This window comes from Tyto alba, unplaced genomic scaffold, assembly GCF_018691265.1.
Source record: "Tyto alba isolate M040663 unplaced genomic scaffold, T.alba_DEE_v4.0 Super-Scaffold_1, whole genome shotgun sequence".
NCBI classification, from domain to species: Eukaryota; Metazoa; Chordata; class Aves; order Strigiformes; family Tytonidae; genus Tyto; species Tyto alba.
Window position 1 is genome coordinate 16,407,859 of NW_024881261.1, and position 14,037 is coordinate 16,421,895.

The 14,037-nt window shown below is 58.9% G+C and overlaps 1 protein-coding gene across 2 annotated transcripts; it reads right to left on the minus strand.

Moving 5' to 3' along the window:
* Nucleotides 1-2,831: 2,831 nt before the first annotated feature.
* On the minus strand, nucleotides 2,832-14,026 carry RRP12 (ribosomal RNA processing 12 homolog). 2 transcript variants are annotated; one of them, XM_032995018.2, is made up of 34 exons: nucleotides 13,601-14,026; nucleotides 12,690-12,925; nucleotides 12,508-12,591; nucleotides 12,188-12,264; nucleotides 11,898-12,003; nucleotides 11,612-11,728; nucleotides 11,360-11,498; nucleotides 10,923-11,050; nucleotides 10,530-10,628; nucleotides 10,362-10,453; nucleotides 10,174-10,285; nucleotides 9,912-10,009; nucleotides 9,638-9,752; nucleotides 9,241-9,383; nucleotides 8,928-9,049; nucleotides 8,708-8,772; nucleotides 8,434-8,596; nucleotides 8,180-8,334; nucleotides 7,728-7,795; nucleotides 7,447-7,540; nucleotides 7,082-7,240; nucleotides 6,876-6,956; nucleotides 6,688-6,793; nucleotides 6,463-6,570; nucleotides 6,206-6,363; nucleotides 5,775-5,866; nucleotides 5,516-5,674; nucleotides 5,175-5,347; nucleotides 4,920-5,036; nucleotides 4,535-4,584; nucleotides 4,185-4,263; nucleotides 3,879-3,946; nucleotides 3,444-3,526; nucleotides 2,832-3,236 (listed from the first exon to the last, which is right to left on the minus strand). In XM_032995018.2, the coding sequence occupies exons 1-34, from the start codon at nucleotides 13,815-13,817 to the stop codon at nucleotides 3,134-3,136; spliced, it is 3,966 nt and encodes a 1,321-aa protein (XP_032850909.2). In that variant the 5' UTR covers nucleotides 13,818-14,026; the 3' UTR covers nucleotides 2,832-3,133. The 2 variants fall into 2 exon arrangements, with proteins under 2 accessions (XP_032850909.2, XP_032850917.2); XM_032995026.2 differs by lacking the exons at nucleotides 12,690-12,925; nucleotides 13,601-14,026 and having other exon boundaries at nucleotides 12,188-12,330; nucleotides 12,508-12,572.
* Between the last annotated feature and the right edge of the window lie 11 nt (nucleotides 14,027-14,037).

The window sequence follows — 14,037 nt, forward strand, 5'->3', positions numbered from 1 at the left end:
CCAACTCACATCTCAGTTTGAGTAGTTTTTTTCTCTTTGCTTACCATCAAGGAGAAAATAGAGGAACAGAGACACTGGAAAAGCAGTTTTATGTCTTTTTTTTTTTTTTTTCTCTCCTTTGCGTGTAGAAGCACCTGCCTTGCCCCCAACCAGGATCCTTGTGGCCCTGCACAATTGCTGCACCTGAGTTTGCACAGTGTTCAGGTAGCAACCAAGAAAAGACAGGCAACTTTTTAGAAACAAGTGAAACTGTAGATCAGGACTGAGGGGACTAGAAATTAATCTGATATTTTTTTAATTGACTAGATTTCAGCTGGAGTGGTCCCTTGGCATTTTAAACCTCCACACTTAATTATCTTACTGCCAATCATTTTAGCATAAACACGGAGGTTTTCCCATCCCTGCACCTTGGTGTGTGCTGGATCCTAACTCTGAACTGGGAATACCAGGGTGTGCCTGGGGGGAGCCCCAAAGACAGTGCAGCGTGCTTGGAGGAGGCGATGGTCTAGCTGGATGCTGCATGGGCACATCCCCATGAGGCACATCTGTGCTTCTCAGCAGCATGCTCCAGTTGACACAACCCAGGTAGGTAGCTTCTGGGATAAGGAAACAACAATATTTTTCTGCTCCACCTGACTTTAAGTCTTAAGGCTCAGGGTGGGCTTCTGCAACTGTCCCAGCCAGCACCAGGGGCAGCCTGTTAATCCTGCCAGCCTCCCCTCAAGCATGCCTAGTACTCCTACATCCCACAGCTTGGAGACCTCCTGCTTTGCAACTGGTATCTACAAGGGCAAGAGCCCTCTGTGATAATTTCCTGCACAAGTGTAGCTGAACATGGGGACACTGTCGGTCCCCACTGTAGCCTGCAGAAAGGAGTTGCATGATTTAATGACATGCTGGGTGAAGAAATAGCCTCCAGCCACCTCCCAGCTTGAGCAACAAAAGCCAAGCAAGCATCACTCCAGGGTCCTGTCTTGCACTTCTCTGTGGGTAACCTCAAAATATTTGTGGCTGGTATCTGCAGGAGGCAGGACCCCACATCACCCCTCACCCTGCCTCATGGCAGAGAGCTGTGCTCAGGCTCCTGCGGGCCCCTGAGATGAAGCTCTACTCCCTGTCAGGGACAGCTGCTGGTGGGGAGCAGGCTTGACTCACAGCCAGCCTCCCAGGGCAGGATGACGTCTCCTCTCCAAGGGTTTCTGTTGCGTTACATGATTAATTAGCTGATTAACAAGATGTTGTTGCAGAAGAATCTGTTCTCTGGACACCGGCTCAGGCAAACACCATCCTCTGTGCTAATGAAACTCTTCTGTTCCACAAAGGCATGCTCTAATTTAAGCAACAACATGCAAATGAAGAACAATACAGTGAATAATCTAGAGCTTTTAAATGAATTAGCTACAGCCTTCCTGTCTCCAAGGAGAGACGAGAAAGCAGGAAGACAGATAGGTCTGGTGGGCCTGGAGCCACATGTTACAGGTGTTGGGGGCTCAGAAGGTGACTGCTGCCTGTCTCTCCCCATCCTGCTCTCAGGGGAGGGAGGGCATCAGGCCAATGCTGCAGGCAGGGGAGGAAGATGGATGTAGCTCCTGCAGACTGAACATGGTCAGGAGGTGTTGCTGGAGATGCCTGTCCCGTAAGCTGGGCTGCCAGCTCCCTTCTGGCAAGATTAGAGCAGCAGCACCTGAACCTGGCCCTGGGGCTCAAGGGTCCAAGTGAGAGCCCTGGGTGGGGAAGCACGAAGGGGACAGTGCTCCTGACTATGCAGGACCAACACCAGTCCAAGAGCTCCTCCTCCACCCCCAGCCTTTTAAAAGGATCTTGGAAAAAAACAAAAAGCACATAAGAGAACCACAAAACTGGATTTGCAGCCTCCACAAAGAAGCCTGCAGTAAGAGGCTGAACAAGCACAATCCCTTTAGTTTATGAGGAGACTGAGAAATGTTGCAATTCTAGCATGTAAGCTACCACTGTAGGAAATTACAAAGGACTAAAGGCTTTTTAATAGAGAAAAGGGAGAAAAAGCCAGCTGCATTCACAAACACATGTTCTTTGCAGTGCAACCTGTATCCACTACCCTCAGCTCCATTCTCTTCAGCATGCTTTGGCCAAACACCATCTTTTGGGCCGAGTAAAGAAGCAACTGGGTGAAAACAGATGCTCAGGCCAACCTGAGATGGCTAGGCAGCTAAAAAGGTCCAGGACTCTTTGTACTGCTCAGGTTTACCTGGCAGAAGGTGGTCAGAGGGAAGGGCTTCCCTCAGCATTCATGGGTAAGGAAAAGGGCAAGGCACAAAGGTTTGCAGTAGCAGTTTTCCAGCCAATTTGAAGAAACTTGCAGCAAACTGTTCCTGCCCCACAATCAGGCATGGCTGATATGGGAAAAGCTGAGGCAGAAGAGAAACCAGTGGCAGCCAAATGGCAGACACTCCCCCCCATGGCACAGATAACCTCAGCCCACGGTTTAGGGCAGGAGATCCTACCAAGAGAGTTTGTATGAGAAGGCTGGTTGTAAGCAAAGGGCCTCACCACCTCTATCTTCTTTCTTTGGCCAACTTCGTGAGCCAGCCCTATTGAACGTGTGTCAGGAGGGCACAGGACATAGGCACTGCCTCACTGCTGTGCTGCAGTGTTGCTCCTGGCAGCCCCCAAGCAAGCCCCACGCCAGGGAGAGGGCTCCAGCTCCACGTCCCAGGCTGATGCAGACACGAGCCCCACAGGGCGCAGTGCTGCAGCAGCAACAGGACTCTCTGCACTGGGGCAGCAGGCAGAGCACAAGAGACACGGTGTGCACAGCATTTAAGGGAAGGAGAGGAGCGATCTGGGCCAGGTAGGAACAAGGGGTATTTATCAATATAGAGAATTCATTACATATTACTTACTCTCACGCGCACACACACACACAGCTGCACCAGGCAACCCAGCACCTTCCTCCAGGCGCAGGAGGACAGGACTTGAGCCATGAGTCCATAATTCCCTAGGAATTCACCCCATCATGTCTCAAACAGATGCAGGCCACCTTCTGCAGAGGAGTCCCCAATGCTCCACTCACAAAGCCCCTGTCCCCATGTGCCCCGAGGCCACAGGGTGTTGTCTGTCCTTGGGCAGGTGCAGTCTGAGGACCTGAGGCTCCTCAGGGGCGCTGGGCCTTCAGACGGTTCCTGCGGCCAGCCTTGGCCCCACGCTGGGCTCCCTTCATCAGGCCCTTGAACTGGCCCTGCATTTTCGCCCGCTTCCTGGAGGGAGGAAGGAGCAAGGAGCTGGGTCAGTGCAGGCATTGGGCACACCTAACACACAGGGATGCTCCAAGCTCGGCAAGGAGCAGCACAGAGGCTGGCAGAGAGCTCCCAAACCCACAAAAAATCTCGTAACAACAAAGAGCAGGATCAAAACCTGGGGTTTGGCCCCATTCCTGACCCTCTGCCATTCCCAGCTAGCCTCACCTTCTGTTGAGTCTAGCTCTGTTCAGGGGGATGTAGGCGTAGGGGTCAAGCTGGCCCTTCTTCTTCACGTCGCCTTTACCCCTCTGTGGGAGATAGTAACAGGACAGAAGATGCAGCACCAGAGGAGATGCATGCATCCTTTTCTGGTGCAACCCTGCCACCTGGCCACCCCAAAGACTGTGATGCAATGGAGTGCCAGCCACCCGCTTTGAGCAGTGAGCAGGAATTGGCCATGGCAAGGCCAGGACCAGGACTCCAAGATGGCTGGAAACATTCACAGGTACTGAGTGTCTGGCAACTCCTCTTGGAGCAGAGATCACCTCCAGCCTTGCTGCTACTGGACCAGATCCCCAGGAAACAAATGGTGCTTCCTGCTCTAGCAAGAGCCCCAGGGCATCCCCGCACCCAAACGCTGCAACTCCCTGGGTCCCTCACCTTGGATCTGTACTCCGCACCAAAGGCTGGTGCCTTGTCCAGTTGCCGGTGGATCCCAGAGCCTCCGGCTGGAAAACAGGGAATGTGTTGGAAGCAGGTCCCAGGGTTCCCCCGTCCCACTTCCAGGCTAGGGGAGCTTTTTCCTGTTTTTGCCTCCAGCTCTTAGGTGTGAGGACAGCAGAGAAGGGTGACCATTTCCCACAAGCAAAGATCTCTGCTCCAGCTGCTCTGGAGCAGCCCAGTAGGATGGGTATGTGGTTCTGGCCCCCCGGGGAGCCCCAGACTGGGCACAGGCAGAGGACTTACCTCTGTACTGAGAGTAGGCCCCAGCCTCAGGTTCCTCATCATCTGGCTCCTCTCTGAATCGACGCTTCTGACTTTTCTTCTGCAGAAGAATGCAGCAGGGTCCCTGCAGCTGGCTTGTCCTTACAGTGCTGCCCTCCCGTGGACCCCTGACCTCCTGCTTCCTCCCATGGTGGCCCAGAGACCTTCCAGACTGCCTGTGCACATCCCTGTCCCCAGCCAGCCTCCCACACCCCTCCAAGCAGCTGGCACTTGCTCGGTGTCCCACAGCTGCAGCTGCCGTGGCACAGGCAAGGGTTTGGTTCAGCCAAGTTCCCCCAGCAACTCCTCAAGATCATGAGCCCCATACTCACACTGCGAAGACCCACATCCTGTAGCACATCTGCCATCTCCTTGTCCGCTCCTAGGGTAGAGGACAAGAGGGTTAATGCAGGATGCGACTGCAGGAGAGCCCCGGGACTGTGACAGCCCCTGGAGTGGGCTGTGGGAGCAGAGTGCCCCTGCTGAACCAGCACTGATGGCCGTGTCTCCTCCAGCACCCTCCTGGTGATGGAGGGGGCTGCCACCCTGGGTGGCAGTGGCCCAGAAGAGACCCACTGGGTGTGACACAAGGCTACACCAATGCCTGCTGCTTCCACCCACAACCCTCCCCAAGCTCCCACATACGAGTGGCAGGAAGAAAAACATTCAGAGTACCAGAGTAAGTCTAGCGTGGGCCCCCACCAGCCCAGGCAGTACCTTCAGCTTCATCCTCGTTCACCTCCTCCTCCTCTTCGTGGATGATCAGGCGCCCATCCTCAGACACTTGGAAGTCATGGCTCACTCCTCTGGACCGCTTGGGGCCTGGCTTGGTGGCTGCTCACAGAGAGACGGGTCAGGGCCTGGGGAAGGACCCACTCCCAGGGGCAGTGGTATCCCCAGGGCCCCTGTGCATCACATCAGCTCCTGCCCTGTCCATCCCACCCCAGCCACATCCAAAGGTCCACTCCTCACCCAGCACTCGCTGGGACACATTGGGGTCCAGGAAGTTGAGGGGTTCATCCTCTTCCCCTTCCTTCAGCCAGGCCTGGCCCTTCTGCCGTGCTTGTTTCCTCCAATCCTTGTTCCGCTGCCGTTCCTCCTCTTCCTCCTCCTCATCCTCTGAATCAGCCAGGATCTCCTCCATGCTGGGCAAAAGACAGAAAGGATGATGGAAATGGAACAGGCCCAGGGTTGCAGACCCCAGTCTGCCTCACAGCACACAGCAGCCCTGGAGATGTCCCCAGCATCTCTAGAGGCACCAGCTGAGCAGATCCAACAGGGCTGCTCCTTCTGGACCCCTGGCCCATCTTCACCTGTCTCCTCTGGGCTGTGCCAGTGGTGCCTCCTCTTCATCTGTCTCCGAAGCCGCCTGCCTCAGGGCACGCTGCTTCCGGCTCCGGGCTTCTGCCTTGCGGATGTTCACCAGCACCTTGTGGTACTCAGCTGGCAGCAGCCCCTTTACCAGCTCGAAGCTGAGGAGCACACAGAGAGCGGTTAGTGCCCACCTCCTCCCAGCAAGCTCCCTCACTGTCCCAGTGCAGCTCCAGTGCAACGCAGGAGCCTCCAGCTCACCCGAACTTGCGGATGAACTTGGTGAAGAGGTTTCGCAGCTTCATACGAAAGTGGCGTCTCATGTCATCTGAAAGGTTCCCCACGGCCTCCAGCTGCCAGGACAGAGACCATCAAGACCAAAGCACCCCTGCCCTGGGCACCCAGCCTCCCACCCTTCCCTCACACGGCCACCTTGCTCAACCTGCTGCTATCTCCCCATGCCTGCCCCAGGGAGGGCCACAGGGAGGTCTCCCTGCTTGGCAGGGTTCTCTGGCAGGTCCATGCCAGCATTCAGGAGGGGACCTCCTCACTGTCTTCTCAGCCACCAAGTCAAAGTTGTGCCCCTGGCTGCCAGACAGAAGCACTGTGCAGCTGGAGATGCCCCTGGCTGCCCAAGGCAGCCCCAGCTCTGCCCCACCACCCTCCTCAGGGCACTCTGGGTGGGATCTCACCATCGTCTGGACGTGCTTGGCCAGCAGCTTGGTGTCCACCAGCAGTAGTGTGACCTTGAGGAAGCCCAGGGCCGCTTTCACCACATCCCGTGTGCGGGAGGCCAACAGCAGGCAGACATTCTGCAGGAGCTGCTCCACCACGCTCACCTCCAGGTGATCTGCAATCACGGGAGGGCTCAGCCACGGCCGGCCAGCTCCCAGCACCCTTCACCGGAGGGTCCTTCCCCTGTCCCCCCAGCCCTCCTGCTTCTGCTCACCTTTGAACTCGAAGAACAGGCGGGTCAGTGCCAGCACCGTGCAGCTGATCATGGTGACCGAGCCCGTCAGCCCCGCGTAGACCAGGAGCAGGAACCGCTGCATGGCCTCTGCAAGAGGGGGACACCTCAGGGCCCTGCTCGCCCCGTGCCCAGCAGCATCCCCGGCCTGTTTCAGCAGGGTGCTGGGCATGGGTCTGATTCCCCAGAGCAGCCATGCAAGCTCACCTTGGGGCGTGGGCCCGAAGCGAATGAAGGCATGCCCCATCTCCACGAGCAGCATGAAGGCGTTCTTGCGGGCCCCCACCGACACCTCCTTGGTGCACAAGATCACCTGGAGGCACGTGGGCACGTCACATCCCTGTTACCACCCCTGCAGCCAGAACCAGGCAGGTGACCCCAGGGACCACACTCACCTCTGGGACCAGGGCGGTGACAAAGGGCTCGTGCTCTGCCGAGAGCTGCTTCACGATGTGGAACAGGCACTTCAGCCGGGGCTGGGGAAAGAAAGAGCCCAGCACTGGTACACCTCGAGACACACACCCAGCTGCCCCCAGCACCCACCCCATCCCCTCTGCTCCCCGCGGTGGCTGAGCTTTGCCACCGCAGCCCTTGCTCTCACCCTCTTGGCTGGGGATGCGGCACTCTTCAGTGAGTCCAGCAGCGCTGCCTGCAGATCCCGCAGGTGGGAGCGGACAAAGGCCTGGCAGGGGGCATGGGGGGCGGCACACACCTCCTCCAGCACACGGTACGCCTTCTTCTGCATGCTGCGCTCCTTGCTCTGCAGGGACAGCCAACAGGCCCCTGCTGTCAAGGCAGCCACGGTGTCTGATGGAATCTCCATAGCACCCCACACCACCCAGCAGAGACCTGTCCCGTATAGCAGCTGCTCAGCCCCCCAAAGCATGGATCCAAGCTGGCAGCAAGCAGAAGGTGCCCCACTGCACCCCCTGAGCCTATCAGGGTCAGGGCTGGGGCCCGACTCACTTGGAGGGAAGGCTGGATGGTGCAGTACAGGGAGCCCAGGGACTGCTCATCAGCGTAAGGTGCCATTGCCACCACCAGGTCCAGGATGGAGAGTCTGCAGCAGAGAAGGACACACAGGTGGGTAACTGCAGCATCACTAACACTGCCTGGGACTCTGGCTGCAAGTCTCATCAGATGCATGAGAGTGACACATCCCACATGGGACAGTACAAGCACCCTAGCGCTGCTCACCCCGAGGAAGCCGGTAGCTTTACCCATTAGCACAAGCCCCCAGGTATTACCTGGCAAACTCAGAACTCTCAGGACTGGTCAGCTTCACACTGGCTTTCTGCAGGAACCCACACACCATCTGCAGGGCAGGCACACAGAGCAGGATCAGAACCGACCAAAGGGAACACTTTTACAAGTGTCTGCAATCCACCTGGCAAATGCCTTGCCACAGGACTTTGTGGAGACCAGAAGCACCGGTGGGTCCAAAAAGAGTTGGACAAATTCACAAAGGGCTTGTGCATGATGCGCCAGATGCGGCTGCAAGATTAGGAAATCCCAGAAAACTGGCTAGGAAGGGCTACCTCTCCATGAGGGCAGGATGAGCTGCTCTCTGCTCAGCTTCTTTCTGCTCAGCTTCTTTCCTCCTGTCCTCTCCAGTCTGGCACCTGCCACAACCCCACCAGACTGGGAGATGCTGGCCCATGCCACCACAGCCTGCCCCAATGCCCCAGGCCCCCCTCACCTGGGGGTCAGTAATGGTCAGGTAAGCACGGACAGTGTCGAGCACAGAGCGGCGCTGAGCGCTGCTGACCCCGTCCTCCTCGGGCTGGCTGTACACGTTGAACAGTATGGGCAGGAAATTTTTGGCAAAGCGACCCACTTCTGCCCGTTCTGCATCTAAGGAGAGGATGACAGGAAGGTACGGATCAGCATCTCCCCTCTTTGAGTAATCACAGGGGACAGGGATCCCCCACGAGGGTCTGTCCCTGCCCCAACCTGTCTCGCAGCCTTTGTGGATGAGGGTGCGCAAGGCCTGGCACACGGTGGGGCGGAGGTCTGGGCGCTCGCTGATGGCCATGCCCAGGGTGCGGGCCAGCCCCTTGAAGGCCCCCAGCACATCTGTGGGGTGGGTGCAGAAGCTGGGCAGCAGGGTCCAGACCTGGAAGGCAAAAGGGAGAGGTGGGAGGCCAGCACCCTTTGCCCAAGTGACTGCCCCCCAGCCTGGCACCATGGGCACGCCACGGCAGGGCTCCTGGGCGCTCCTCGTTACCTGCCACTGCAGTGTGTCATAGATCTTGGCCTCCACACTCTTCCCAGCCTGAGTAAACTCCAGGGCTGCAGATGAGAAGGGAAAGATGAGCAGAGCAGCAGAGGTGCCAAAGCCCCGCTCTGCCCCAGGGAAGGGAAGGGAGGTCCCACGGAGCACCCTGGGGCTCCCAGGAGCACAGGACTGCACCCACTGGGCCCTCCCACTGTGCCACCCTCCTCACCTCTGCTTTTCAGGGTGGCTGCCAAGGGCAAGAAGTAGCTTGTGAAGAAGCCGAGCCGTGCACCCTGCACATAGTCCCGCAGCACCGGCAGGAGCCAGCTGCGGGGGAAATCCAGCGTCTCCCTGGGGAGGGAAGGCACAGGTCAGGGGAGCATGGGGCACTGTCAGCATCAGCTCCTGGGCACATTGCACCTCCACCCACCCCCAAACCTGGGTACATGTAGGCTCAGAGCCAAACACCTCCAGTACCGCATGGGAACTGAACAGGAATGTGACAAATGGTTGCAAAATTGCTACCCCACGACAGTACTCACTCCTTGCCATCGATCTCCAGGGGTACAGCTTCCAGCAGCACCTCGGGGCCCATAGTGCTCACGGCAGCCCCCACTGCCTGGTCCACTTCAGTGGTGTAGGGGAAGTGTGGGGAGAGACGCAGGTCACACAGGGACTGGAGACACTGTGGGGACAGGGCAGGACAGTCACAGAGGAGTCACAGAGGCAGGTCCAGCACGTGTCACTCACTATGCCAGCTGCCCTGAATGTCCCCGTGCTGAGTCCCAGAGCTGTGCACACCCTGCCCACACACGGGCAGGACAGTGGGCACTGGGATGGGCCAGTTCCACAGCTGGAGAGGGCAACACAGCCCAGGCAGCAGCACAGCCACCCCACCCGCCTCCATGGGTGAGTCTGTGCCCTCCCAGCCTGTCTCACCTTCCTCATGATGGGGTGGCACTGCTTCCCGCACGTCTCAAAGAAGACTTCCAGCACCCGCAGCACCTCATCCCATGCTGCGTGGAAACGGTATGTCAGGCCTTCCTCCACTGATCTGGGAAGGAGAAAGAAGACAGTCACACTGGCAGTGACTGACCCAGCAGTGATCAGCGTGCCCACCAGGCCTGTCAGCCCTCATCGGAGACCAGACAGAGGCTGCTCAGAGCTTAGCCGGGCCCACAGGGACAGCCTCTCCCACATTATCGCTCCTCACCTGAACATCTTGCACAAGTAAGCAGCAGGGGCTGGGGCAGATGCAGAGACGGTGCCCAGATCCTCCATATGGGGAGCGATGCACTCACTCAGAAGGGTCTGCAAGGGCAAACAGGGAAAATAGGACAGCAGTGGACCACAGATTGCCCTGCCTGACAGGCACAGAGGGGCACACCACTCTCCAGCAAGCCCCAAACCCCTGGGCAAAGCCCCCCCACAAAGCCCAGGGCAGCCAAGCAGGGAGAGGCGCCTGTGTGTGGTACCTCCAGGGTCTGCGCCGCTGCCACCACCACCTGGGAGTGTGGGGAGAGGAAGCAGTTCATGGCGGCAGAGAAAAGCCGGGGCAGGTGAGCCCAGCACAGGTCCTTCTGCAGCCTGGAGAAGAGAGACCGGACAAGTGAGAGACCAAGCGCCACCTCTCCCCCTGCCCAGCCACGGCCCCTGCCCATACCTGCCCAGGTTGATGTGTGCCCGCTCCATGGTGGACAGCCAGGTCATCAGTGGCTGCAGATCACTCGTGCTGGGAACGTAGTCATAGAGGGCCTGTGGAAGCAGAGGGTGGGTGGGTGCTGTGGCACTGTCAGCCCCATCCCTCCCTGCACTGGCACACCACACTCACGGTGATGATCTGGGCGTTCAGCTCAGCTGGCAGGCAGGCCACGCTGGCCTGGGCGCTGAAGAGGCTGTGGAAGGCTTGCATGGCACACGCCGTCACCAGCTGCGAAGGACACAGTGTCAGGAGCAGGGGGACTCTGCTTTGTACCCACTGTCCTCCTACCCCCACAGCAGACACTGCCCCAGGAAGCCCAGCACTACTGTGACTGTGCCCCATCTTCAGTGTCACTCTTCCACAGTGGGAAGGACAGCAAGCACCAGCTGCTCCGGACTCCTCTGCATTTGCATTCTGCATTTCCAGGCTCCTAGCCAGCAGCCAAGAGGGTTCGAGCCCTTACAGTGTGCAGCTGAAGGGGAAAGGGTCTGCCCTCACCATCCCTGGTGTGGGGACACTCACCACATGGCTGAGGGTCATGACTCGGAGCAAGGTCTCGCAGCAGGTCTTCACCACGGCTGCAGGGAAGCAGGGCAGCAGGTCCCGCAGCAGGGCAAGGACATGCAGGGTGGTGGTTGCCTCCTTGGTGCCTGTGGGAGCAGAGCAACATCTGAGCCTGTGGCACCCCACGGCAAAGCCCTGCCCAGGGTAAAGTCCTCTTGGCAGTGCTGGGGCTGACCCACAGAGCTGGGGTGAACACCTCCCTGGCTTCTGGCAAGAGCAGAGCAACAGATAGATGGTTGAGGACCCTCCAAAACACCTTAAGTGCCCCAGAGGTGTCTCATATCCTCCCCAGCAATCCAGGGTGCTGCACCCTCCCCTCTTCCCTTCAAATCCTTATTCTCCCACAGCCACAAGGCCCCCTGCACGCAGCTGGAGTTTGCTCCAGCACCCCACACCTCCAGCTTTTTCGATCTCCTGAACGCAGAACTTTGCAGTGGAGGGTGCCGCGGGGTGATGCTCAGGGGCTGCGTCTCCAAACATGAACTCGCTGCCCCTCAGGACAGAGCACACGCCATACTGCGCCGCTTTCCGCACCTAGAAGAAAGAAAGCCCAGGTGGATAGAAGCCACAGACCCTGGGGACATAGCCAGTCCCAAAACGAGCCCTAAACGCAGCGTCATCCCTTGCCAGGGGCACTGGAGGCTCACCTTGGGCTTGGTATGAACAGAGAAGCTCAGCAAGCCATGATAGACCTGGAGGGTGACGGGGTAGCTCCAGGCTGACAAGTCCTGCTTTCGCAGCAGCGTGGCCAGGCAAGAGAGGATCTACGACAAGGGAGCAGCAGATGTATTAGCATCACCCCACAGAGACCCTCCTCGTTGCAAAGGCCTCAGACTGAGCGCCCATCACCACCTTACACCAGCAGCCTCTACCCCAGCTCTCAGCAGACCCCCGGGCAGAGATGGCACAACTGGCTGCCTCTTGGCTACTCACCCATCGCAGGGCAGAGGTGGAGCTGCTGCAGGCCTGTGAGGACACGATACCCATGAAGGCTTTTGAGGCATCTGAGAACTTTTTTATAAGTACAGGGCTTGGGACCCTGCCGGGAGAAGGGGGCATGTGAGTGGCATGGGGAGCAGGCAGCTGGTGGCAGTCACACAGGGAACTGCATCCCCAGCCTGCCCCAGTTGGGTCCTTTCCTCAGCTTGGGAGGGGGGACAGCACCAGTCCCTCTTCCATGATGGGGCCAGGTGTCTCTCCCTGCCCCTCTGCCAGCCACTCACCGCTTTAGAACAAGGTTAAGCAGGTAGGCGACAGCAGCCAGTGACTCGGGGGTCTCCACCGCCTCCAGGGTGGTCATCTGGGAACGGAGGAGGGATAAGCAAGGGGGAGCAGGGCTTCACACCTGGCCAGCCTTTTCCCAACCCTTGGAGAGGGGAGCAAAGAAACCATGAGGAGCCCAACAGCATCTCTGCTGAAGTAGGACACTCAGGACCTTGGCTATTAGTGCAGCACCTTCCCCCACTAACCCTGCCAAGAACCCACCCACCCATGCTGCCAACAGCAGCTCCCCTCGTGCCTCCTCCCCATAACCATCACTCACCAGCGTTGCGAAGTACTCCGTCTCGCTCTCCTTGCCCCCCTGCGAGCGGATCACCTCTGTCACGGCCGCCAGCACTGCGCAGATCTACGAACAGCAAATGGAGCAGGTCAGTGGCCTCGGCCTCACATTTGGGGGGCCATCCCCACCGGATCTCTCACACTCGGCCCTGCTCCTGCCCATACCTCTTTGTGAGCTGCAGAGTTGGACTCCCAGAAGCGCTGCACCTTGCTGAAGGTGATGTTGGTGCAGTCGCTCAGCCCGCTCAAGAAGGTGCCGGAGGTCTTCTCCGTGGCAGCCTCTGCAGCATCGTCCCCCTCCATAGGGAGCTGAGTGCTGTCACTTGTCCGCTCCAAACGCAGGGACCCTGACTGCAGCTCATTGTGCAGCTTCAACGCATCCACTGTCAAGTTACTTCTCTCTGCCAGGATGAAGACGTACACTCAGAACGACGAAGCTGCATTGCTTCACCATTCACCCTGAAACCCCCCACGATGCTCTCCTCCCCTCCCAGTCAAATCAACTTGGCTGGAGCTCATCTCCAGCATGTGGGACACAGATGTTGCTTCTCGCTGATGGGAGAAAGCACAGCAATAAGTGGAGAGAGCTCCTAATTCCTGGGAAAACAAACCAGGACACAGTCCAGCCATCTCCTCTGAAGGAGAGCATCACATCTTCATTAACACATCCTGATGTACCAAGGCTTTCACGCTGAAGTGCTCCTTGTACTCTGCCCCATTTATCTCCTTCCCCCTGGAGCCCTGTCAACAAGACTGCCAAGGCACACACTTCATGTCCCTGCGAGTCCCAGACACCAGCTTGCAACCAGCTGGAAGCAGGCAGCGTGTGCTACAAGACACGTTTCATTATCTGCAGCAAAAAGATCTCCTGGGCCAACCGCAGCCGGGGCTGTGAAACCCCAGCCCAACGCAGACCGCGATGCTCCGAGGTTTCTCTTCCCCATCACGCAGCGTTCTGGCCTCTGTCGCCCCAGGTCTCAGTAGCCGGGGACCCCCCAAAGCCTGGCCCCGCACCCCCCCGCAGCCCTCGCAGGGAGGGGCCGGGCACAGGGAGCTGCCCGCCTGCCTGCCCTCACCCGCGGGCCGGCTGCAGAAGCGGTTGCGGGCGGCCAGACGGTGCTGGCGAGTCTCGGGGTTGCAGTCGCTGCTGTGGCCCTTCCGCCACCGCTTCAGCTTGGCGGCGGTGCCCGAACGGAGCCGCCCGCTCCGCGCCATGCTGGAACCGGCTCCACGTGCCGCCGCGCCGCGCCCCGCCCCGCCCCCTCGCTTCCGCTTCCGATGCCCGCCGTCCATCTTGAGTGAGGGCAGCGACTGCCCTCAGCGCTTGCTACTTCCCGGCAAGGCGGGTGGGCAGCGCTGTCCGGGAAGCTAAGCAGGGCCGCGCCCTGGTGGGGGCTTGGCTGGGAGACCCGAGGGGGCAGGAGAGCCGGGTATCCCCTCGCAGGGGGAGAAGGCACCGCCAGTGCCGCGCCCGTATGGAACCGTTACACTTCGAGTCGCACAGCCGCGCCGG

Coding starts and splice junctions, on each gene's coding strand:
- RRP12 (XM_032995018.2), bottom strand. CDS start 13,817: ATGGACGGCGGGCATCGGAAGCGGAAGCGAGGGGGCGGGGCGGGGCGC. Junction 6,794..6,875: donor TCACCGCCCTGGTCCCAGAG/GTGAGTGTGGTC, acceptor ACGTGCCTCCAG/GTGATCTTGTGCACCAAGGA. Junction 6,571..6,687: donor CTTCGGGCCCACGCCCCAAG/GTGAGCTTGCAT, acceptor CCCCTCTTGCAG/AGGCCATGCAGCGGTTCCTG.